Here is a 26,731-nt window from a genome sequence, read left to right on the forward strand (position 1 = left end):
GTAGTCCTTAGGAAATACTTCACCATTAAGGTTGTTCCGACAGAATTCAGTTGGAAGAAATAAAAGAATGGTAGCAACAAACTCAGAGAGTATGTTTCTCAATTGTGAACAAAACCAAACAAGTGTCCAGCTGTTTGCTTGTGTTTTTATCGGTTTATCAGAAATTTGTAGCATAAGGGTTGTTAATTCTACTAAACAGTACTGGTGGAAATTTCTGTATAATAGACACAGCACGGAAAGTGACTGTCTCTCAAACAGTGGTTGAAGAGTGTCAATAAGAGATGGATCATCAACAGCAGAACTTCTCATCTCTGAAAAACATCAAAACTTTTAAGAGAGGTTTTAGGTCCACTATTCGAAATGTGTGAACAGTACTCCTAGGTTGGCAATTTGAAATTCGGGTAGAGTTTTATTAACAGAATAAAATTAACATCCTTGAGCGAAAAAGGATGCTGAGTTTTTCTGGAAGCTGAGAATGGTATAGAAGTATTGTAATTATGCTAAGAAAAATAGAATCTCGTCCGAGAAGAGAGAGAGAGAGAGAGAGAGAGAGAGAGAGAGAGAGAGAGAGAGAGAGAGAGAGAGAGAGAGAGAGAGAGAGAGAGAGAGAGAAACCAAGTCTTGTCTGTTAATTCTAACATTATCAAAAGTAAGTAGAGAATTGTTATTGCCTTTTTTTTTGCGAGAGAACAAGGTCTTTCCAAAACTGTGGTTTGGAAGCATTGAACTACCAGATTTGTTAATTTCCGACTTTCAGAATTATATGAAGATCATTGCTTTGGGCACGTTTGTTTGATTATTTTAAAAATTGATATGCCTGAGCACTGCAAGGGTAGAGATATGAGAGATATAGATACGATGAGTGGAAAGGGATATCATCAGCAAAACTGTTAACAGGGATTGCAGTTAATGAGAGCAGGTCATTTATATATATAAGGAAGAGGGTAGGCAAAATAACCATATAAACACCTGCTTTAATAGAATACTGAAGGGAGAAATAAAATTTCACCGTTAAGCAAAGAATACTGAAGTATTCTTTGTGTAACGGTATGAAGTACTTAAAACTTTAATCCAGTTACAAAGCGAGTCAAGCAGATTTTAAGGTATCAATTTGCTGAGAATAACTCGATCTCATTTCAGTCATGCCTTGGAAATGTCAAGTGCAATGCACCAGTTTCTCCATACCTTTCAAGGTCACATGTCCAGACGTGAGTGATATAGCTCAGGAGATCCTATTTGGATTTTGACTGGTGAATTCCCAATCATCTTTCGTTGATTAATTGGGAGAAAAATAGAAAATTGATAGAAAAATAGAAGTAGTACATAGCATGAGAGGAGATAGACGCTTAGACGTTGCTCATACACAGAGCATAGCATCCAGTCTCATGCCATAACATGGAGACTGGATGAACACCTGTGTGGTGTTCCTCATATACCATTTCATAGCCTCCACCCAGACACGACCTGGCGGCCTGAATTATGGACCAGTAGAGTTTATACAAAAACTGACATGAAAATACCGGTTTTCGATTTCCAGTATTTCTAAAAATACCGGTTTCGAATTTTTATAATATATATATTTACAATATATATATATATATATATATATATATATATATTTATTTATTTATTTATTCATATGGAGTTACCTCCCTTTTCTCCCCCGTCCCTACTGGGGGGAGTTGAGCCCCCTCATGGGAGGTTAAGTTTTTATGGCTGTAGATCCGTGTGTTCACGGGGCCGGTTTTCCGGATGAAAAACCTCATATAAACTGGCAGAAAAAACCCTGCTGTCCACGCCCAAGACCGGCTAACTTGGCTATGGTTGAGGAAGATCCATAAGCACCTCACGTCGGTGACAGGAATCGAACCCAGGACACTCCTTCCCTAGGCATATGGTTGCAAAGCTCATAGCAACTAGGCTAACCGCCCAGACATTTATGGAACTACAAAAATATAACAAAATAAAATATAATCCATACAAAACCAAAAAAAAACAACTAAAATAACTGAAATCCTTACAAAATATAAATTATATATTTTTATTTCATTTAGAATTTTTCTTCAGGAAATAATAAAAATAAAAATATAATAAATCAGCTAACGCCTTTTATTCCCTTATAGGGAATAGACAAGGCCTTTAAACTCTATCTAGTTTTTGGAGACTGAGTGGGCACTTCAATCTCCACCGGTAGCAATCAGAGATAGCTGACCCATGTCTATCACTAATTATAGCAGCCACCGATGAAGAGCCTGGAAACAAATGCTGCCATCTCTTGGTACCTAACCCTAACAAGATATGTTACTGTTTGAAATAATGTGGGTACTACGGTCGATTTTCTTGAGTTTACGGGATGAAAAGCCCGAATTCCCGTGCCAGAGATCGACTAACTCGGGAACCGGTCGAAGAAAGACTTAGAAAAAGTTCCTCCATTCGGCAACTAGACTTGAACTAAGTCAAACTTCGAGCGACCAAGCGTAGAGGATGCAAATGACACTTCCACTGTGCTACACAGGCCTCTTTTCTTCAGAAAATGTGACTCAAAAAATATAAAATGTCCACTGAACGATTACTTAATCTTGTTCTTATTCTACATAGAAAATTGAAAATAGGAAATACTCTCTCACTGGCTACTGAACTATATATATATTATCGTTTTCATCCACACACATATATATATATATTAGGATAACCAAGTTATTTTATAAACTTGGTTATTTTAACTCCTAATCCCAAGTATGCAAACAATTAAGTTTGCTTGCGCCTGAAACAAAGTTCAAGTCTAAAGATGATATAACACCAGGACAACTCATTGTAAAGGTGGGTAAAGCTCTGATCACTATTCTTAGTATTTTCCCATAATGAAAGCACATCTCACTAGAAGATGTATACTGCAATACATTATGGGTGGAGTCACTACCCAGACCGGTTTCAACCTTTTTTGAGGTCTCCTCAGTGAGTAGCTAGACCCTAAATACCAAGGTAATATAATGGGTTGCCCTGGTGTTGTATCATCTTTAGACTTGAACTTTGTTTCAGGCACAAACTTAATTGTTTGCATACTTGGGATTAGGAGTTAAAATAACCAAGTTTATAAAATAACTTGGTTATCCTAATATACAATATCCCCAAGGTAAAAAAAAAATATTATTATATATATATATATATATAATTTTTTTTTTGTTTGAAATTTGGCCTTCAGATTTGATATTATTTTTTCAGGTTCCTCAAGAAACCTGTGAATTGATCTGTTTCCATACAACAATTTGAATATATTCTAGACAATATTTTCTATTGTCTAGAAATATTGTCTAGAATATATCCAAATTAATATCGAGTTTTGAAGCTAGCGGAAATAAACTACATTTCTTTGTTGAAATGATTTGTGTATTTTGCAAATATAGCAAAAGAGTTACAATCCAACTTGTATTCTTTCTTGAATTCGTACTTCTAAAGCATTTAATAGTTTGGAACTAATTTCAGTCTTTAAATTTTTTTTAGTTCATTTAACAGAAATTCAAATATGCCTTCACTTGTTAATAAAATGGCAACCCGCAGCCCTAAGGCATCAGCTGCTAGACATACTGATCCCAACACTTTAAGACGCTCCATGATTTTAGGATATTGAGCTTCATTCCATATATGAGAGGCGCCAATATCATTGAAAGCAAAAACAACACATTCATTTAATGTTATAAATCTTTCAATCATGGCCTCTAAACTACTCCATCTCATTTTGGCAGTCAAGAATCAGACTTAATTCCTCTCCTTTTTTTCTTGTTTTACTTAATACTGAAGGATGCTATCTCTTACGGGAGATTTTCTAAAAAAATTTACAAATTTTTCTAATTTAGGAAATTGATTGTTTGTAATTGTCAGACAACATTCGCATTAGTTATCTAGAGGGGTATTTTGTAGATCTTACTGAGAACCACTACAGGGACAGGATAATGGCGCTGGAGCATCGCTGGAATAAATATATTAGTCTTAAGGGAGATTATGTTGTAAAATAAAAATAATTTTGAAATTATAAATAATAAACGTTTTTTCATTGTTAGGCCGAGAACTTTTCCGACCACCCTCATATGTGGAGTCTAGGGTTGATATTTTCTTAAGCAGTGGATTAAGCAACTCTACTTTTCTTCTTGATAGATAAAACAACTCGAGAACTTGTTGAAAGAGATGTAGAAACACTTTCTCGAGCTGGCGACAACAAGTGAAAATCCTTCTGACGAGATAGAATCATCAAGCTAGATCTGTACAAGAAGCAATAAGGTTACTTAGGCAAGTAACGTTTTTGCCAATGTAAAATTTTAACGGTGATGTTTCAGATATAAGATTTTAGTAATAAGTTGGTCGCCAGTCCCTGCAAGCTGAGTGCAACTAAAGCGCACATGAAATCAAAATACGGCAGACTGCTACTTCTTTCTCATGCTACCAATTTTAAATGGTATTGTTATATGTACATTGATCGAGTTTTTCTGAGTATTATCGGTGTTTTAGACACGGTTTCAAAGTGTCTAAAAAACTGACTTTCTTTCTTCCCAGAAAAATGAAATCGGTAATCTTCTCAAAAAAAAAAAAAAAAAAAAAAAAAAAAACATATAATATATTTTTGTATTCGGAGCTATTTAACTGAACTAGCGAGCGAAATGGTTCATAGTAATTAAAAAAAAAAGAAGCTATTAATGTCCAAGTAACTTTTGAAATGAAATACGCAGCTTACTTCCACTCTTGATCAATCGAGACTATTAGTTATTTAAACTGTCATCAGGGAAAGAGAATACTGCAGAAAACTGCTGCCATCACTAACCCTAAAACTATATGTTATTGTTTGTAACAATGTGTTCTACAGTCGATTTTCTTGAGTTTTTCAACTCCTGTTTCAGGGAAAAAAAAAAAAACCTGCTTTCCTCGTGCCCATTACTGTACTTGCTGAGCATACAGCTAATGATGCTGAATGATTCCAGTTAGAATTGAGATTTATGACTGCCATACAAGTAACAGTTTTTCATGTGACAGTCAGGTTTGAAGTCACCTGGTGTGAGGTGAAGCCTAACAAGATCAAATATATTGTGAAGTGTTCTTACAGACCTAATGGATCGATCGCTAGTGATGAAAAAATGCATTATTACCAAATGCCCGTTTTAACATTCTCCTCTGCCTGTCAGTCACTTTTGGCGGCTGCCCAGGGTGTCTTCCTGCACTAGGGAAGCCAGAACGTCTCCATTTGTTGATCACATCTCCAGCCGTTGATTTTAGATGCTCCAGTTGAGTGGAAATGACACGTATGGACATGCCACCAATGTGACAGCTCATGATGATACCTCTCAAAGTCAATGAGTTCATGTCATGTTGCCATACCATCTGTATTCAACTGCTACGATGAAATACTGCTTCATACTAGGTGTACGCCGATTTTTATGTCATTAACAAACTTGATATGTTCCATAACTTTAAATAACAAGAGTGACTGGACAATTGTTAGTACATAGTGTATAGCAAAAATGATTGGGCATCCTCATTCATATGCTCATATTTACAACTTATTCAACTCCTCCCAGTAGCGCACTGAGGGTTTAATCTTGGGGGGTGGGGAGTTGAGCAGAGGATTTGAGAATACACACTACCATCTGCAATGATCGCTAATTCATAAGTAATATAGAAATAGAAGACATGACACAACATAAATAAAAAAAAGAATTTTAATTAGGAAAAGATTTTTGGAATTTTGGAAGTGTTTTTTACCTTATTCTTTGGGGGAAAGGGTGCCCTTCATCCCCTCTGGGTGCGTCACTGGCTCCTCCTAGCCACTATCACCTCTACTCTTAATAACTGTCCCCATCTTTTCGTCATCCGCAAACAATTGAATTTCTTCTTGAACTCCAGTGATAATAATATTGATATATAAAGGTTGAAAAGTAGTGGTCCCAGCACAGAGTCCTGTTGAATTCCACTAGTAACTTTCCTTTTACCTAATATTCCCCCCCCCTCCTCTATACACAACACTTTGATATCTATCAGACAAACAATTTTCAATCCACTCCACCAACTTACTATTCGAACTCATACGCTGCAGCTTAAATACCAGTTTATCAGTGACACCCTACCTAGTACCTTAAAATAATAATAAAAAATTTCAGTGTATGCATTTTCCTCATCAACCACTCTTGTTACTTTATCATAAAAGTTAATGACATTACCGAAATAAAGCGTCAACAAACTCGTACTGACCTTTAAAGTTAATATTTTCATAAACCTCTCAATCTTAAAGATACCAAGATATTCTAAACCTGGTTTTACTCCATTTCCCAAGTAAGCAAACAGACAAACAAGTCAAGTTTGCGCCTGCAAGTCTAGCTGATCCTACACGTAGTGCAAGACCAAGGCAACTCATGGGAAAAGTAGAAAAGCTCTGATCACTAATCTTAATATTTACCCTTAATGCAAAGCACATCTCCTGGAGGAGATGCATGATGTTTTGTATTAAAGGTAAGAGGGCCACTACCCAGACCGGTTTCGACCTTTATTGAGGTCTCATCAGTGGGAGCCAGGCTAGAAAAATACCAAGTAATACAGAGCTTATAAGTATTTTACCAGAACAGGTTACCATAAGGTGTTTTAACTTTATTAAATAAAAATCTCAGGAGTAGATATAAATGTAGAAAGTATTTTACCTTGGATATAATAAATGTTAAAGATACCAAGCTATTCTAAACCTGGTTTTACTCCATTTCCCAAGTAAGCAGACAAATCAAGTTTATGCCTGCAAGTGTTGCAAGTCTAGCTGATCCTACACTAGCTTGGCTCCCACTGATGAGACCTCAATAAAGGTCGAAATCGGTCTGGGTAGTGGCCCCCTTGCCTTTAATACAAAACATCATACATCTCCTTAATGCAAAGCACATCTCCTGGAGGAGATGTGCTTTGCATTAAGGGTAAATATTAAGATTAGTGATCAGAGCTTATTCTACTTTTACCATGAGTTGCCTTGGTCTTGTACTACATGTAGGATCAGCTAGACTTGCAACACTTGCAGGTGCAAACTTGACTTCTTTCTCTGTTTATTTACTTGGGAAATGGAGTAAAACCAGGTTTAGAATAGCTTGGTATCTTTAACATACATATATATATATATATAAAAGGAACAAATCGAAACAACAAACTGAACAATGCAATAATTCGATGTACAGTGCAATAATTTGATCAGGACATCTGATGAATATGAAATTGCATTACTAACCACACTATGGGATTCAATACTGATGTGATTGAATGAAACAAGCGAGTCCTTACAGGAATTCTAAAATTAACTTGTTGGAAGGTACCAAACTATTAAAGTTGTTAAGTGGGTTCATTTCAGAAGAAAGAAATAATTTTGAACAAAATATTGAAGAAAGGGCAAAACTATGAAGAGATTTTTTTTTTAATGTTGATCAACCTATAGTACATTAGTACCGTATATATGGATGCATCTATTTAAAAAAAAAAAAAAAAACGAATTTTAAAGAGGAACTATATGCATGGTGATACAAATATAAAAGAAGTTTTGTTACAGGGAAAAGAAAGGTTTGCCATTAATACAGTATATGTAATTTGTGATAGATTAGTTATACAATTAAATCATCAATCTAAGGCATATTCAGAAGTGCTGGGTAATTTTCAGATTTCAGATATTTATTAGACCAATTTAGATTTGACCGAAATTGATTATGGTATTAAAAAATTGGTAAAAAAATTATAACTCGCATATTGTAAGTGAAACAGATAAATTTAAAGCTGAAGTCATCCAGTTTCTGGAATATATAACAGAATAAAATATAATGTAGTAGACATGTAAATCTGATAAATAATGGACTTCGATCAACAATTCCTAATGTGAAAATAATACTGAAAAAATTTCTAACAATGCCCATTAGTAATGCTAATGGAGAACATTCATTTTCTGTTCTTAAAAGGTTGAAAACTCTTTGCATTAGGATAAAATGTCAAAATTATTACTCTTATTTATTGTAAAGGATGTTGTGAATAATTTGAATTATATTATTATTGATACATTTTGTGAAAGAGAAGTATACGAAAAACATTTGTGGTGTCTTTACTTAAAGATAGTTTAATATTTGTTTCATACGTATATTATCTTTACTTGGTGTGCGTTTTTTGATAAATGTAATAAAGGTACTGAGGTAAGGAAGGTTAATCAGTAGGAGTTAGATGGATAAGTAATGTCATTAAGCATGAGCTGCAGAAAAAAAATGCAGTGGAGGATATATAAGGAGAAAGGTAACCAGCAAACTCATGAGCAGTACAATGATAATGAAAAAAAGGTGATCAGTACAATAAGAGAAAATCAAATTAACAAAAGAAACTAGCAGAGGCAGGCAAAAGGGAATTCCAAAGATTCTTTTGTGATGTGGAAAGTAAAAGGAAGAATAACTATGGTAGAATAAAATTAATGAGTGCTGTAGTTGAGTTACTGAGGGACCACTTTGCAAGGTTATATCATACAAGTCAGGATAATGCTGTGACATATGTGACAGACTTATGTGGGAACAGAGGTGGATGAATTGTTAGTTCTTAGGATATTGCAGAATCTCAATGTAAATACAGCTGCGGGTTTAGATAGGATATCAGCTAGAGTCTTGTAAGAATGTGCAAGGGAATTGGCAATACCTCTGACTAGGCTGTTTATTTAAGTCTCAGCTCTGGTAGAGTTCCAAAAGAGTAGAAAGAGGGCAAAATAATTCCCTTGCATAAGGGAGGTTCTGAAATAGTAAATAAGACTGCAGTAGCAAATTATATTATATTATATTATAGACCAATCAGTATCCCACGCATTGGTGACAGTACTGAAAGAATTTGCCAAAACAAGAACTCAGGAATGAGTGGATAAAAATATGATACTCTATGAGGGGCAACATGGCTTTGTGAAGGGTTTGTCATGGCTTAGTAATTTACTAACTTTGTATAATAGTGACAGGTGAACTGGATAAAGAAATGGCTATACGATGATTCTGCTCGATTTTTCAAAGGCATTTGACTGAATACCACATGGAACTCTGTGACAAAAATTAGAATAAATGGTGATGGGTACCACATTGTTTATATGGATAAGAGGGTGGCTGCTGGACAGATGTCAAAGTGGTATAAGGAGCAGAATCTAGCTGAAATCTGGTGACTAGTGAGATGCTGCAAGGTTCAGTGGTAGGACCACTACTGTTTAATTTGTACATAAATGATAAAGGAAACAACCTGAAAGAAAATACAGTATTCCGTTTTTTGCTGATGACGTAAAATTCGGTAGAGGAACAGTGTATCAAGGTAATGTGGAAAGCTTGCAAGATGAATTAAATAGACTATTAGCATGGGCAAAAGATAATCAGTATCAGTTTAATGTGGAAATGTGTAATATTATGCATTTTGGGATAAATAGATTACAAGCTGTGTACCACATTGATGGGAATGTAAACCAGGAAATAGATGAAACTAGGGATTTAGGCGTGGTGGTTGACAGAGAGTTGAAGTTCAGAGGACATATTGCTGAGGTTGTAAGGTAGCTCATAACATTAATTGGCTATAAAAGAATGCACTAACAAGTAGAGATAAGGAAGTTATTCCTTTTCATAAGGCATTGATATGTCTACATCTGGATTACTTATGCTCATGTCTGGTCTCCTGGGATGAGGATCCAGAGGCAAGTGACCAACATCGTGGGTTATCTGTGGAACATTCCCTATGAGGATAGATTGAGGGTGAGAAAGTTTGGTCTCCTGTGATGTCTTTGTACTCCATGGAGGTGCCTGTATAATGATAGTGTACTCCTAGCACCTCAGATGTGGATGAGACACATAATTCTTATAATTTATGTTTTGAATGTAGTTAATGGTCTGTCTCCCTGATGATGTTTATATTACTTCGGATGAAACATCAAGTTTTTTAAATAAAATTCTCTATTTTTTCCATGGGTAAGCAGTGAAAATTTTTATAAATAAAACTATAAATAAAATTTCTGGCTACCTAGCGCTATGGAAGTATATGCCATTTTGACAGGTACTGTTTTATTGCTTGTGAACAATTATTTACCAAATTATATGACATGGTAAATAATAGGTTACCATATTATAAATATCACATGAAGATATGTGTAGCCTAGTACATTTATAAGGCTAGGTTGCTTGAAGAAAGACTAGTGTAAGTTCAATTGCATCTGCTGAATAGAGGAGTTTTTTTTTTAAGCCTATTGTACTGGTTCTCAAGTTAGTGGAGCTCTTGTCGGGGAAAGTAGTAGTTGTTTCTTGTTCTCATTTTTCTTGAGTCTAGCAACTCAAGAAAAACAAAATGGAACTCATCCTATTTTCAGGCAATAATACAGTATTAGGGACCACAATATGGTGGAAGTTTGATTTACTTGATTCTCTAGATGCCAATTAAAATTATAATCTTTGGCTAACTGTATGCAATTCACTAAGAGTGGATATAGCTTCTTTCCAGTTTAAAAAACTTTAGTTAAGATTAAACAGTCTCAGCTACTCCCTTTGGAATAAAAGGTATTAAAGAATCATCACCCCCCCCCCCTCAGACATACACATTATCTTTTTTATGCTCAGTTATTAGGTGACTGACTTGGTTAATCTTAGGGAAATGAAATCTTCAAGGGTCCTATTTTTATCTTTTTCTAAAGAATTGATTTTCCATATTGAATCTTATAGGTATTCGTGGAATTTTGTCAGTTTCTGCATTTTACTTTCTTTCATACATGTAGCCACACGTATATGTCCAAATGGTATATATAGTTATAATGATGAACTTCTGATTGCCAAAATAATGTTCTGATTAATGGTTAGCATCAGTGGTACCTACTGAACCAATTTTATTTTAAAAAACAATGAAAGAGAACTTAGAACATATTAGTTCTTGATTCACGAGTCTGTAGTCATTCATTTGTGAATCTGACTACAGACTCATTATCAGAGCAAGTGTGCTGTCTCGTTATTCTTGATCACAAACAAACTGAAAATGCAGAGATGAACTGCATACAACAATAAATTTATAAATGAATAAGGTTCCTTTCTCACATTATCATATTTTGATAACATTTCAAAGTATGAGCTCATTTTAGTGAATATGGGCATGGCAAACCTGAGATACCTGATGCTGGACCATGCCTTACTTCATGTAATATACATCTGTTATATTATCTGTAGAATGGTCCCTCCTCTTCCATCCTTGCTTCTTTCTTTCTTCTCTTCTTGCTCCTTCCCCCCAAATGCCATTACAGTATTTGAGGGCCAGGGGTGAATCTTTCCTATTTTGTGGTGTTATTTCATCTTATGCAAACAGGGCATTACCAAACACTGTAACATGGTCAGGTCATCAAACAATGGTCATACCGCATCGTACGTCGTGTGGGTTACAAAGAGACGCGTTTGGGTTTTAGGCAGAGGGACCCGTTTGAAAAATATGTTAGTTTCCCTTAGCACTCTGCTAGAGGAAACTCCATCAATGGACCTGCTACCTGTCTGGGGAGGTGTTTAGCAAATGGTTCTGCAAAAGGATGGAAATGGCAATGACAATGGCTTTAGGCAACTGGAACATCTGGAGTCAGAACACTCTGCCTTCCTAGAGGAAGTGGATGCTGCTTTTGACAGGGTGGCAGACATGGAATCAGTACTGCTAATGGGAGACTTAATGCAAATGTCGGAACAGATGACCAGACATGGAGGGGTGGGAGGAATGGAGACCCTGACTTTAATATGAATGGGTTGAAATTATCGGACTTTGCTGTACTAACAGCTTGTCTATAATGAATACCTTCTTCCAGCACCAAGAAGTCCATAAGTATACCTGGTACAGGGATACTTGAACAAAGGTCTTTGACTTCTTTATAGTCTCAGCAGACCTATTTTCCTCAGTGCTGGACGTTCGTGTGAAGAGAGGGGTAGAACTGTCAACTGACCACCACCTTGTCTGCACTCTATGGCTTCAGAAACCAGATACTACCATCAACGCTGGTAGGTCTAAGCAGCTACACCGTGTGAAATGGGAGGCACTGGAAAATGAGGCTGTGAGGAAGAATTTTGCAGATGACATTTCCTCCAGGTTCAAAGAGATTCCCAAGCATACTGCAGATGTTGAGTGGGAGCTGTTCAAAACTGCTGTCACTGCCTCTGCACTCTCATGCTATGGCAGAAAGCGGCTCAGCCTGGCAATGGGCAGTGAGAAAAGGACCTCGGTGAACCAAGAGGTCCAAAATGCTGTCCAGGCAAAAAAGGAGGTCTACCTAACATGGCTTAGGGTCAGGTCACCCAAGATGCGTTTTTCGGCACAGTGAGGCATGAAAAGCTACTGCTGAGGCAGTAAAGACAGAAAAGCAGAAAGTTTGGGAATCCTTTGGAGAAAGTTTAGGCTCATCCTATGCAAATACAAACAAAGTATTCTGGCAGACCATCCACTGCCTTCGAGGGAGGAAATCGTGCACAGCAAGGGCAGTTAAGGCCTCTGATGGGATATCCTCCACAGATGGAGGGAATACTTTAAAAGAGCCTTCTTAACCCAGGTGGTCCAGCAGTTGTGGACATCCAAGAGGTGCAGATCAGGGAGATGACTAGTCTCGCAGCAGAAGAGGTTCATTTAGCAATAAAATCGCATAAAATCGGGCAAGGCTGCTGGTGATGAAATTCAGCGAGAAATGCTAAAACCCTTAAATCGAGACAGCATTCTTTGGATGACTCGAGTGTGTCAGGCTGCTTGGATATCTGGGCGAGCACCAAAGCAATGGAAGACAGGTATAATAATACCAGTCTTCAAGAAGGGAGACCAGAGATTTCAGCAACTATTGTGGCATCTCTCTGCTCAGCCTGCCGGAAAGTATATGTATGCTAGGTGCTTGGAAAGGTGCAGGAACATAGTTGAGTCAAAGTTCCAGGAAGAACGATGTGGCTTTCGTCCTGGTAGAAGCACAACTGACCAAATCATCACTTTAATGCACATCTTCAAGAAGGGAGACCAGAGAGATTTCAGCAACTATTGTGGCATCTCTCTGCTCAGCCTGCCAGAAAGTATATGTATGCTAGGTGCTTGGAAAGGTGCAGGAACATAGTTGAGTCAAAGTTCCAGGAAGAACAATGTGGCTTTCGTCCTGGTAGAAGCACAACTGACCAAATCATCACTTTAATGCACATCTTCGAGAAATAGTGGGAATATGCCAAGAATGGCAAGTAGTACGAGTATGGAATGGATGGCCAACTATTAGCTGCCATCAAGTCCCTGTATGAATGCCAGGAGTTTTGTGTCAGGGTAAACAGCACAAGTCTGAACCTTTCAGTCTCCGTTGGTCTCTGCCAAGGGTGTGTTCTGTCACTGCTTTTCATAATATTTATGAACTGGATTGATAGGCACAGCTGAGGCAGTGAGTGTTGGAATTGAAAGATGTAGCATTGGATGTCTGCTTTTTGAAGATGACCTAGTTCTGCTTAGCTCTTCCATAGATGACTTCCAGTGGACCCTGGATAGGTTTGTGGCTGTTTGTGCAGAAGCTGGAATGAAGATCAATGTGGGCAAAACTGAAACATTTGTGGTCTAAAGACAACCATCCCAGTGCACTCGACATGTGAGTGGAGTCCCACTGAGGTAGGTGGAGAAGTTTAAATACTTTGGGTCCATATTCACGAGTGATGGAAAGTGGGACGTAGAGCTAGACACTCGGATTGGCTCAGTAAGCGCAATATTGAGGGAGCTTGGCTATTCGGTAGTATTGAAGCGGGAGTTAAGCTAGAAGGCAAAGCTGGCTGTCTTCAATACAGTCTATGTCCCCATCCTCACCTATGGTCATGAGAGTTTGGTAATCACTGAAAGAATGCGGCCACGAATTCAAGCGGCTGAAATGAGGTTGCTTCGAAGGGTTGCGGGGCTGACAAGACTCAACAGAGTCAAAAGCTCTGGAATTCGGGAAACCCTCAACACTCAATCATTGCTTCTCCGTGTTGAGAGATCACAGTTATGTTGGTATGGGCACCTGGTCAGAATGCCACAAGAAATGCTCCCCCAGCAGGCCTTCTTTGTCAAACCAGAGGGTGGGAGGCCAAGGACTCGCTGCATAGATTATATCCAAAACCTTGGGTGGACACGTTTGGGAGTCCCACAAGAACACCTAAGCTTGGTGGAGGAGGAGGATCATGACCATTGGAAGTTCCTCTTGCAGCTGCTACCCCCACAACCCAATTAAGAAAGGTGGATCATGAAGATGTATGTATTCAAAGTATGAGTGGACTCATGAAGAATGCCCTTTAATATATAATGACTTTTGTACATAAATATACAATTATCCTATAGTTGATTTTTGACACATTTAACTACCATGTACAAGTCACAATGCATAATAATTTATTAATTACATAGCACTTCTTTAAGTTTTTGACTTTGCTTTTCATTCTATGTTAAGATAACATCATCATCCCAAAACCATCTGTTCTGCCAGTATCTGTTTCTTCAGTCTTTCTTCTTGAAAATGTATATCTTCTTGTTCCAGTTCTTCATGACTTGGATGCCAAAGTTTTGTAATGGTTCTTTCTAGATTGATGGCATAAACAGTGTGTGATGCTATAGAGCTACGATGAACCTGAAAAAATAAGAACATTTAATTAGTATAACTACTGAAAATTTCTGATTTTTCAACAACATTCACTGATAATAACTTATGAAATCAAGATATACACTTCATAGTTGTCTTATGCTAATTCTAGCATGAGATGCTAATGGTCCAGAAATTCTAGCAAGTTCTGAGCTACTAATATACACACAGTGAGAATTCTGCTGCAACAGAAATATCTTTGCAGTTCGAGGGAGTTACTACTAGATCCAGTAAGTGGTAGGTGATCGTTGCTTGGCAAAATACCACCACCCTACTTACTGCAGACCTGATGTGTAAATGCCATGTTTGATTACCAGACCAGCTATTTCAGTTTCTCCTCCCCACCCCTCAAAGTGCAGTTTGATCAATACCCTTTGATGACATGCCAAATAGAGACCCAAAATCCCCCTTCCATTGCAAGGGTGCAGCAGTAAAAATATTGGTTCTGTAGGCTAGCTGCCAGATAGTATACACTAGCATTTTTTTTTTTTTTTTTGATGAAATAGAACAGAAAATATTAAGATTGGATTTCACAGATTTCATAGCTTTAAAGCATTTTGATTTCATTTTGTACAAGTGTTCAAATCTAACTACACCCTCTGTCCAAAAAGAAACCGAACTTTTGATACAAAATAAAACACAGACCAATTATAATTATTCAAATCATTTATTTCAATCAATATACTCTCCCTCTGCTTCAATACAGCGTTTGGCACAGTCAATTAATTTGTTAAATGAGTTTTTTTATATCGGGGGATACTGTTGAAGGCCATGGTTACTGCTGCTTGAATGTTTTCAACGGTGTCGTATTGCTTTCCTTTCATCGGCAAATGAAGTCGGGGGGAAGAGAAAGAAGTCACAGGGTGCTAAATCAGGTGAATATGGCGAGTGATCCAACACACAAACTTGGTTTTTACTCAAAAACTGTCTCACAATGTTCGAACGATGAGATCGTGCATTACTGTGCAAAAGTGACCAGCTGCCTGCATCATGATATTCATGCTGTACACAATGAATTCTCGCTATCAATCACTTCAAAACTTGGAGATAAAACTCACCATTGACCATTTGGACAGGCAGAACGAATTCTTTGTGGATAATGCCCTTGGAATGGTAGAAACAAATCAACATTGTCTTTACTTTTGACTTCTCCAAGCAACTTTTTTTTGGATGTCCCCCTCTTCTGATGGTCCCCACTCAGTGCTCTGGTGCTTTGTTTCACATTTCGTCACCAGTAACGATCATTTCAAGGAAGTTTGAGTCCTTATGAGAGTTTTTAATGAGGTCCTTGCAGTGTTCAATTTGATGCATGTTTTGGTTGTTAGTAAACTTGTGGGGAACAAATCGCAAATTCAATTTACGAAGGCCCAAGCTCTCGGTCAAAATATTGTACACAGTTGATTTTGGAATCCCCAATTCATCTTCAATCAATCTCACGGACGATTTCGGGTTTTCTTTGATGAAGTTGACTTGACTTTTTGGATGTTAACTTCGCTCAGTCCAGTGTTTGAACGGCCCAGCTTTTTGTCATCCTCAAGCATCTCAGGACCACTTTGAAATTGCTTAAATGCTTATCCCGTACTCAAAAACTTGAGTACGGGATAAGCATTCATCACCGTACGCTTTTTGAAGCATTTGATGCATTTTGGTAAAACTTTCCCAAGTTTAACACAAAAGTCAATTGCAGCTCTCTGTTTGAAACTCATTTTCTGACCGTTCACCAAACACACTGTCACTCTTGGCACTATAACTCTGCTTCTAATGAAACAAATCATAAACAGTTGACAACACCAATGAAGGTTGCCGCTTTCAACAACAAAAAGATACAACAGGTGGCACCACTAGTTTCTTCTATTTTCGAAAAGTTCGGTTTCTTTTTGGACAGAGTGTGTATAAAACACTAATGGACACTGTATTTAAGAAAATTTTGTTTACACTCGCTAATGCCCCAAAATAAGCGAGGGAAGTTTGTGCTGTTTGCTATCACTAGAGTATTGCATCTATCTTGATAAATATTTCAACAAAAATTACAAAAAAGTTGTCAGACCAATGTTAGTTATAAATTATTGCATTTTTCAAAAAGATGTCATTGAGTACAACATTTTTCACGTTTGCAACAATTGTCGAATATCAAAATGAATCATTAGAATCAAAAGGAATAAAGAAGTGAATAATACAAAAGTATGTTCAAGTTCAATTGCTGGATATGGAAATATAAATAGTGAACATATTGAGAAAAATGGATGTTAATCAACAAACTTATGTGAAAAACCCAAAGAAAACGACAGACCCCAAAGTATTATTTGCAATGATTCTTGCAAATCAAAAATAAAGTAAATAAATAAATCTGCTAATGTTTTTTTATTTCCCAAATGAGTAGTATGCAAAGCTGTTTAAGCCCTATCTAACTTTTTGAGGCCAATCAGGCTCAAGACCATGGTGTTGTGTGTGTGAGTGAGTGATAGAGTATAGCAGACAACTGGTCCCTAACCCTAATGTAATATGTCATTTTCTGAAATACTGCAAGTTCTATGGTGAATATTCCTGGGTTGCATGAATGAAAATTTGAGTTTCCAGGAGGGGAACACATGCCAGAAATCAATTGACCTAGGAACTGGTTGAAGAAAGGCTTGAAAAAAGCCTTTCTTCAACCAGTTTTAAGCTTTCATTAGGCTTCAAAGGCCTAATGAAAGCTTAAAACATTAAATTAAAGATACACTTGGAAACACCATACTAAACTTGCTTATATGTCCCTTGAATATTTTGAAAGAAAGAAAAAAGATGTAAAGTTATTGTTGAAATTTCTTAGTTGTTCTATGATTGTTAATGGAAGAGTCTTATCATATTTAGTTGCATACTGCATGGCAAAACAGAAAATAGCTCACACAGCTCCTGAAAAAAAAAAATTATTCTTCTAACATGTATGGATGTGGTGTGTGTGGTGTTTGACGATAAATTAACTAATAAATTAAAAATGACACCTAGTAGTGATAAAATAATATCTCATTGAATCTGTAATATTGCAAAAATTTAGAAGCAATACTTATTAAGCAGTTACAGTATGGTATAGATATTGTGATCCAACTTGATGAAACCTTTGATACAGCAAGTTGCAAGCACTTTTAGTTTATGTTAGATATATGTGGGAAGATATTTTGTGGAGAATTTGTGTTGTTTAAATTTACCCTCAACACATAACTGGATTAAATATATTTACAAAATTGGAAAAGTGCATTGTTGGTTAGCATAAATTAAATTACTAGAAAATTGTAAAGAAATTACCAGATACAGAAGCAAATATGACCTGTAAACACAGTGGAGTTATTAAAAATTATTAGAAGCTACTAATAACAATGTTGTTTGAAATTACTATTTTATATGTTGTGAAGCTTTGGCATACAAAGTAATTCTGCCAAATCTCATAAATGCATTGAAAAACACAGTGAAAATTTGTCACTTTTATTAAAAGGAAGCTCACAGAATAGTCTACTTTTTTAAAACATTTTGATCGTAGATTGGTGCTATCCTATCCACTTATCACAATGAAGTTCATTGGTTGTTTCAGGAGAAAGTACTAAAGCAGGATGTATGAATTCAGGAATGAGATTTACAATTTTTAGTTGAAAAGAAATCCCCCTTAAGGCTAATATTTTTGAAGATTATACTTGGATAACAAATTGACATACTTAACAGATATTTTTAGCACACTTAACTAAATTTGAAGCTAAAGTGGAAAAACCAGGATATATTTCAACATATCAAACATATTCAAGGGTTCCAAAGTGGTGTTATTGTTATGACAAGCAAGTCTTAAAAGTAACTGTCCTAGCTACTATATGCTCAAACATTGTTGCAACATACTGAAAGAGAACATTATTAATGAAGACAGCATGAATGAAATAAAACTGGAGATACTGTTATATCTCACTTCTCTGTCTCAAACTTATAATTGCTACTTTCCAGAACAACAATTTGAAACATTAAAGAAAAAACTTCATATTCATTTGTTGTTCAAAATCCTGAACAATAACTGAACGAAACTTGATACCTGAATAAGAGAATGAACTATTACAGCTAAGTTTCATTTACTCTGAAGAATGATTACAAGACATTACATTTATCAACATTTTGGATTAAGATTAAAGAAGCATTTCCACTGCTTAGTAGAAAGAATGTATTGATATCATTGCCATTTACAACAACCTATATGTGTGAACCAGGATTTTAAACCTTGAACCAACTGAAAAGAAAAGAAAGAAACATGCTGAACAGTGCACCAGATATGCACATAACATTGTTCTCACATGTTCCAGATTGAAAATAACTTATAAACAACAAGCAAACCATCACATTAAATACAGTATTTCCTAATTTCTGTTCTTGTATTGTTTATTTTGAGCTGTTTTTTTTTTTGTCCTATGTTGTATTTAAAAGTTGATAAAATCATATTTGATATTAACTTTGCTACCTTTTTATTTTTACTTACTTGACTGTATGTAGCAAGGGAATCTACTGTTTGTGAAACTTTTGTTTCACATGCCACTACCCTCCAGGTTGTGCCTGGAGGGGGTGATTCACTCAACACATAACTGGATTAAATATATTTACAAAATTGAAAAAGTGCATTGTTGGTTAGAATAATTAAACACACACACACACACACACACACACACACACACACACACACACACACACACACACACACCAGTGGAATTTGCACTAATTAACAGGAAAGCTTCTTGACAAGCATTCGGAGGAGGGGATCAGAGTAGTGACAATAGACTTCTAATGACATTCCCCCACCTTTTCTTTTTTTTGTATCTCTCAACTGGAATGTCTAAAAACAGAATTTTGTCATCCTTTTCAATTTCCAGAGTAAAACTTAGTTTGAGGGTAACAGTTGTTAAGGAAATTAACAAAATCCTGTAGGTCTTTAAGAGCATTTACTAAAATAAAGAGCCAAAAGGCTTCAGTTCGGTGATCTCGAACTGAAACCTTTTGGCTCTTTATTTTAGTAATTACTTTTACCGACCAAGAGTTCACTTATGAAAAATACATTTCTCTGACATTTCATGTTCCTTAGTACTGAACAAGAGTTTTTGCTCTCGTAAGGTTTCTACCTGATCTCTGAGGAGAATTCAAAACAGCTGTGTGAGACCTTATCAAAATGGTCTAATAAAAGGCGAATATATAGACACTTGGGCGGCGCTTATGTCTTCTGTGTGGTCCATACTAAGGCAACTCGTGAATGCCAGAGAATTATTCCCATAAGCTCTCTGGTCAACTTACCTTATTAAACTTTCATAGTTTCTATATTCAGCTTTGAAATAATGCTGGATCTAATATCCACCTGATTTATATAACTTTTAGAGTATGCTTCCAAACAATAAAAATATCATCTGTGTATTGCCACCACATGTGGTTTTTAAGTGGCTTGTGAAAGAACTTCAAATATTTCAACATATAAACTGCCTTTAGTTTCTCCTTCCACTTTAGAGGTAGTTTGAGGACAATGTCGATAGCTTTTAACAGGCACTCATTAGCTGAGCAATCTACTCTGCATCTGTCACCCACATACCATCTGCACTGATGAGAATTATTCTTTCACATTCATTATTTCTTTTACTTGCAACATAACAGAATTCTTTTGGGTTTTCTTTAGCTTGCAGAGTCAGTTTCTTTATGTACTCACACTTGGCTTTCTGTACAATAGTTTAATTCTTTTGGCCTGAGCCTTATAATTTTCATAACTGACATCATTCTTATGCATACATTATTCCTTCCACATTATATTTTTCTCGAGAATCGCTTGTTTAATAAAATTGCACATCCAATATGGTATACTAACAGATTCATCAACCAATGTTCCAACTAGGCTTCCTTCACAGATGAACTTGCCTTTGTTTATCATCATCATTATCACATCTTATCTTACTACTTCCCACAACCCTCTCAATATACAGATCATAGCAATTCTGATAATATTCTCTAAATCTGAAGCACCCCAGAAAAAATAACTAGTTTAAAGAAATTAAATCTATACACTGCTTTCAAACCTCACATGAAACTAGTTGCCTTAATCTGTTCTCCTAATGCCTTCCTTGCTCAGTTCCAGGAATATATAAGGTTTCTTGCTGCTGCAATTTGCCATATTATTATAATGGACAAATTGGACAATATCCATCTTAAAGAATATAAGATATATGTCTGTTGCCAACATAACTATGCTATGGTCAGTCAGGTCTAGGAGGCTATGTTCTGGACATCCTGCACAGAATTAAATGAAACAGAGTACTATACTTCACCACAGTAAATACAAACACAAAATACTTTTTTTCTTTTTTTTGTGGAAGCAGCAGCAATCTAAAAACAACAAAAAAAACTTCGATAATCCTTTATCCAGGATAAGCATACAAAGTTTGCTTATGAAGCATCTCCATGACAACACTATTCATATATAGAGATTGTTGACTCAACATCGATTGTGTCAGTATTCCATAATATTTTTGGTCTTTCTTTACCAAAATGGCAAAGAACCCTTGTTTTGCTAATCTTTCCTCTCTCATTTGGTTTAAGTGACCATAAAACCTGAGATTAGCGCTCACATTTTCGTGGATGGTAACAATGTCAAGTTCTTTACTAATCATCATTTTTAATATGACACTGCCACATATGTCATCTGTTCACTCCACTAATCTTTCTCAGGACTCTAATATCTGTGATTTCCAGTCTTTGATCAAGAGTTTTATGTCTAACTCAGCTGTCAGATCCATAAGTTAAAATTGGTTTGAACACCATCTTGTATACAGCTAATTTAGTGTTTTTACTAATTTCTTTCTTATTCCATATAGACTTATTCAGCTGACTTCCTACCATAGCAATTTTACTAATTCATATTTAATTTGCTGTCTCCACTAAAAAGTCTGTTTAAATAGCTGAAATGTTTTACTTGTTCTATAGGTTCACCATTCATGATACAGTTGAGGTTTTCAATGTTTCTGCCTATTTTCATTGTCATTGTCTTTTTATTTCTGATTTTCATACCAAATTTATTACCATAGTTATTCAATTTAGACAGGGAATCTTGCAGACTTGTACTGGGCTCTCCCTATTTGATGGTATAGCGGTAAAATGGTTCCACAGGCAAAAGACTATTTAGTACATGGGATTTAGTACCGAGTAATAACGAACCTGGAGGCTTCCCGATTAGCTAGTGACAAATCCTACGATCAGGTATTTTGCCAATTCGTGACTGGAGGGAGACCAAATACTGTGGCTGCAGGGGGAACTGCTGAGGCCACGCAAGGACAGGAGACAGACTCTCCTCTGTGTGGGCGGTATGTTTGCCAGTTTGTCACCTCTCACTGCATGTTCCACTTCCTTTATCTCTTCCTCACCAAACACAATGAACCAAAACCAAAAGAAATCATTTCTACTGCAGATCTCAAAAATTTTCTCACACCAAATAGTTAAAAAAAAATCATAAAAAATCCAACCAAATAACCCACCAACACTATACCCTCTGTCCAAAAAGAAACCGAACTTTTCAAAAATAGAAGAAACTAGTGGCAGCACTTGTACCTTTTACTTGTCAAAAGGGGCAACCTTTATATGTTCATATAAACAAAAAATATGATTAATTTTTAATAGAGCAAAATTTGGAATAGGTTCCTCTTCATTTCCCGTCCATGAAAATCCACATTTCAAGTAATCCATATCATACTTACGAAGATTTTTCATCTTCTTCCTAGTTGGTTCTCTAGAGATGTCAGACGACACACCCTTATCAATTTCATTTGATCCAGATGCAATATCAACATTTCCTTGTTGCTTACAGCCTTGTATTTGCTATATTGCTCCCTTTTGTGGGTTTTATAAATCCAATCTTGAACCAATAATCCATACTTAAGAATTTGAAAGCTAAAAAAATTACCATATTTACTACAATATAACTCGCACTCTTTTACCAAAATTAAACCTAAAATATATCTTGCGTGCGAGTTATATGCAGGGATTTTTGGAATCTAAAGTTTTCAGAAAAAAAACTGCAATGGTGTGACTTACCAAGAAGCTCCTACTCGCTATCGAGAATAGTTTCCTTGTGTGCATTGTCAAAGTCATCTACCCAAATAGCTTCTCTTTGTTTCCATTATTTCAAACAAAAATTACCAGAAATTTACAAGACTTGAGAAACGCAGGGAAGCTATGAAAAAGTGCATATAATTGGTGCGGTATTAACAAAAGATCGCACGAACCAAAGACAAATTCGCATTTCAACAGTTGAGTTGAAATGGTAATTCTCTTCAACCGAATTCCATAATATCTGAAACACATTCACTATATATTTGTTAGTTTTAACACGTTAATGACAGGGTGGTGTCAAGCAAAACCATATGTTTCAGTGGCAACATATGGTTTTGCTCGAGTCTACACAGCAATTTCTGTTGGAGGGGGAGATGGGATTCATTAGTTAGTGCTGTTTTTATCCCAGTTTTCTCTAACTGCACTATTTTGTTGAGAAATATAATGATTCCATGCGGTAATGATGCATAGCCGAAAATTGCCATGTACCCCCTGAAGACCTTTTGCGTACCACTCTTCGAGAAACACTGCACTACACCAACATCTGTGGTCTCGACTTCAACCTTAATAGTGTCCACTATCATCTGCAGTCAACCAAACCCCACCTACTCTTCTTAACAGAAACTCAAATTTCACCTTCCCCCAGCACTATCCATCTCAACTACCCAAACTATAACTATTTAACTCCTTTTGACCCAAGGGTGGTGAGTGCACATATATACGCTCTGACATACCCTGCCAGAGAACACCTAACCTAGAATCGCCCATCTTTGACCTTCTTTGGTTAAAAATATCCCTCCCCCACTCAGTCAAATTCCTCTGCTGTCTCTATCACTCTCCTAATACCACCAACCACTCCGAGCCCTTTAATTTCCTCTCCTCAAAAGTTGATTTTCTCCAGTCCCACTTTCCTAACATCCTCCTAGGTGATTTTAATGTCCATAACACCAACTGACTTTCCTCTTCCAGTTGTACAGATCCTGCAGGCAGAGACGCTGAAATATTTGACATCACCAACGACCTTACACAAATTGTTCACAAGGCGACCAGAATACCAGATAACACAAATCTGTCCCCAAATACCCTAGATATCTTCCTTACCAACGACCCTTCCAAATATACAGTGAATGTAGTGAGCCCCTGAGTAATTCTGACCACAACTTGGTGCTTATCTCCTGCCCCATGCAACAATGCTTACACAGTCGCTCCTGCACAAGAGTAGCTTGGCATTATAACAGTGCCAAATGGGACAGTCTCCGAGAGTACAATGTTTCATTCCCCATGGTTGAACTATTGTTTGCAGTCTTCCAATCCAAACATATGCACTGAACATATCACCAAAGTAATCCTCACTGGCATGAAAACATATATTCCCCACACTTCTCTGAACTGCCATCCCCTATCCAAACCCTGGTTCTCCAATAGATGTGCCAAGGCTGTACAAATGAAAAATCAGGCATACCACAACTGGCTCAAATTAAGAATTACTCCATCCTCCTTCAGTGCCTATACTGAAGCCTGAAACAGATGCAAAAATGCAGGAAACTTGCAGCCTATCTAGCGGCAACCATGCCTTTTGGTCTCTTGCCAAAGCAATTGGTTGCAACTTTTGCCCTACACTACTCCAATCCCTATCATACCCAGATGGCTCAATTACAACATCACCCACAGAAAAAGCTAATTTCCTGGGTTCACAATTTGCCTCCAATGTATGCATAACTGACAATGGCAAATGCCCCACAGTCATTCCAACTGCCCAACATACAATGCCCCCTGTATCCTTTTGCCAGAAAGAGATCATAAACCTGTTGTCAAAACTAGACACAAAAAAAAAAGCTCCTGGTCCTGATGGCATTCCTCCTATAGTCCTGAAGGTCTATGCAGCAGAACTGACTCTTATCCTATGCCATCTGTACACACTCTCTTACTCCACTGGTATATATCCCAAAGCCTGGAAATTGGCCTATATTCAACCCATTCCCAAAAAAGGGTGACAAGTCACTGCCATCTAACTACCACCCTATCTCACTCACCTCAATCCTATCTAAAGTGATGGAGAAAACCATCAATTCTCAACCCCTACTCTACCTTGAAGGTACCCAGCTATTAAGCGACCACCAGTATGGATTCCATCGATGCCGATCAACAGGTGACCTGCTCACATATATCACCCATCTCTGGACATATGGCATGGAAAAATTTGGCAAATCCCAAGTAGTTGCACTTGATATCTCTAAAGCCTTTGACCGGATCTGGCACAAAGCTTACTAAGCAAACTGGCATCATTTGGACTGTCTCAGGACTTCTGCAGATGAATTGCCAGCTTTCTGTCTGGATGCACACTATGTGTGGTAGATGGCTCCCTATCCTCCCACCACATAACTAATGCTGGGGTTCCACAAGGTTCAGTTCTCTCACCAACCCTCTTCCTTCTGTACATCAATGACCTCCAACCCAATACAGATGGCAGCACATTGCACTCCTCCCTTTCATTTGAGAAACCTTACCTTACACAACTCACTTCAACCCACAGAACATCAACCACAACTTCCCTTAATTCGGACCTCCAAAACATCCTCTGATGGGGCTCAGATAACCTTGTCAGCTTCAATGCTAGTAAAACCCAGTGCTGTGTTATTTTCCACAAAAAAGAACCCTTTTTCCCCAGTATTATCTTTGATAACACTCAAATTCCCAGACAAGATGAAATCTCTCTTCTCAGAATTACCATGACATCAGGCCTCTCCTGGCATAAACACATCACAAACATTGCATCCTCAGTTTCCAAAAAACTAGGCTTTCTCTTTCGCTCAAGACGTTACTTCACTTCAAAACAGCTGTTAACCTTATACAAATCCGCCCAGCTATCAAATACTGTTCTCACATTTGGAGTGGGGCTCCTAAAAGCTCCTTCACAATGCTTGACTCAATACAGAGGAGAGCAACTAGACTGATAAATGATCCATCTCTTACCAACTCACTCCTCCCACTTTCACATAGATGTTTAGTTTCTGCAATTTGTATATTCTATAAATATTTCCATGGAAAATGCTCATCTGAAACAGCATCGATAATTCCTCCACTCTGTACTAAACCCATTGGAACACGTATAGTCACCGCCCAACATCCCTTCACAGTACACCTTGAAACCCACAGAACAAGTTTCTTTTCCTTCTCCATCTCTGCTACTGCTGAACTGCGGAACAGTCTTCCCCCTGATGTATTTCCCAAGGAATACAATATACGGGCTTTTAAATTGAATGTCAACGAGTTTCTCCTCTGTATTGAGTCAAGCATTGTTAAGGAGCTTTTTTTCCCCATCCCACTGCCCATACACGGTACTAAAGTACTATAGGTTGACCAGCCAACCTCTCGTATATGGGCCAAACATAAAAAAAAAAAAAAATTTCCACATCCACGGCCTAAACAGCAATATAAACTATGTGCAACACCACCTATTTCTACATGTCGACTCTGTTACATACTGCTTAAGGCAGTTATCCCTTAAAAACTGAAGAAATTCATTTTGGCTCCTGATGCCATCTCTTCATTCCAGTCTATATTGCCATAATTGAAATTGCCCATAATGATCACACTTTTCTTATTAGCCAGACCAATGTGTCTAAACATTTCCTTCTCACTGTCTTCCACATTATCACGTCTATGGCAACATGCTACTAAACATTTCATCCTGTCCACTTCTACTTCACACCATACTGCTTCAAAACCACTGTCAGTATTTGCTCTTTGCATTCACCCTAGATGGGCACAACTCCTTTGCCATCATCAATAACATCCATCTTCACTTTTTGCTTTGTCTGTCTTTGCAAAAGATTGCATACCCCTTCAGCTCTATTCCTATCAGAATGTCATCCTCATTCAATCATGTCACGCTTATACCAACAATTTTGGGACAAATGAATTCTGTCAAAGCTACAATTTCATTCCCCTTGTTAGTCTCCAACAAGGACCAACTTTTCCTTTTTTGCTGTGCCAGGTGCCTTCTTTAATATCTCAAAA

The 26,731-nt window shown here is 37.1% G+C and overlaps 1 protein-coding gene across 1 annotated transcript in view; it reads right to left on the reverse strand.

Annotated features, from left to right (window-relative positions):
* Positions 1-14,269: 14,269 nt before the first annotated feature.
* LOC150103964 (transcriptional adapter 1-like) overlaps positions 14,270-26,731 on the reverse strand; it is a 109,149-nt gene continuing 96,687 nt past the window's right edge. The window contains exon 9 of the mRNA XM_090397217.1: positions 14,270-14,617. Within this exon, the coding sequence (XP_090253343.1) occupies positions 14,450-14,617 (168 nt within the window). The 3' untranslated portion in view covers positions 14,270-14,449. The remainder of the gene's footprint in view (positions 14,618-26,731) is intronic.

The sequence above is a fragment of the Typopeltis vanoorti genome, chromosome 8, assembly GCF_054136105.1.
Source record: "Typopeltis vanoorti isolate ZY-2024b chromosome 8, IOZ_Tvanoo_1.0, whole genome shotgun sequence".
In the NCBI taxonomy this organism is placed as follows: Eukaryota; Metazoa; Arthropoda; class Arachnida; order Uropygi; family Thelyphonidae; genus Typopeltis; species Typopeltis vanoorti.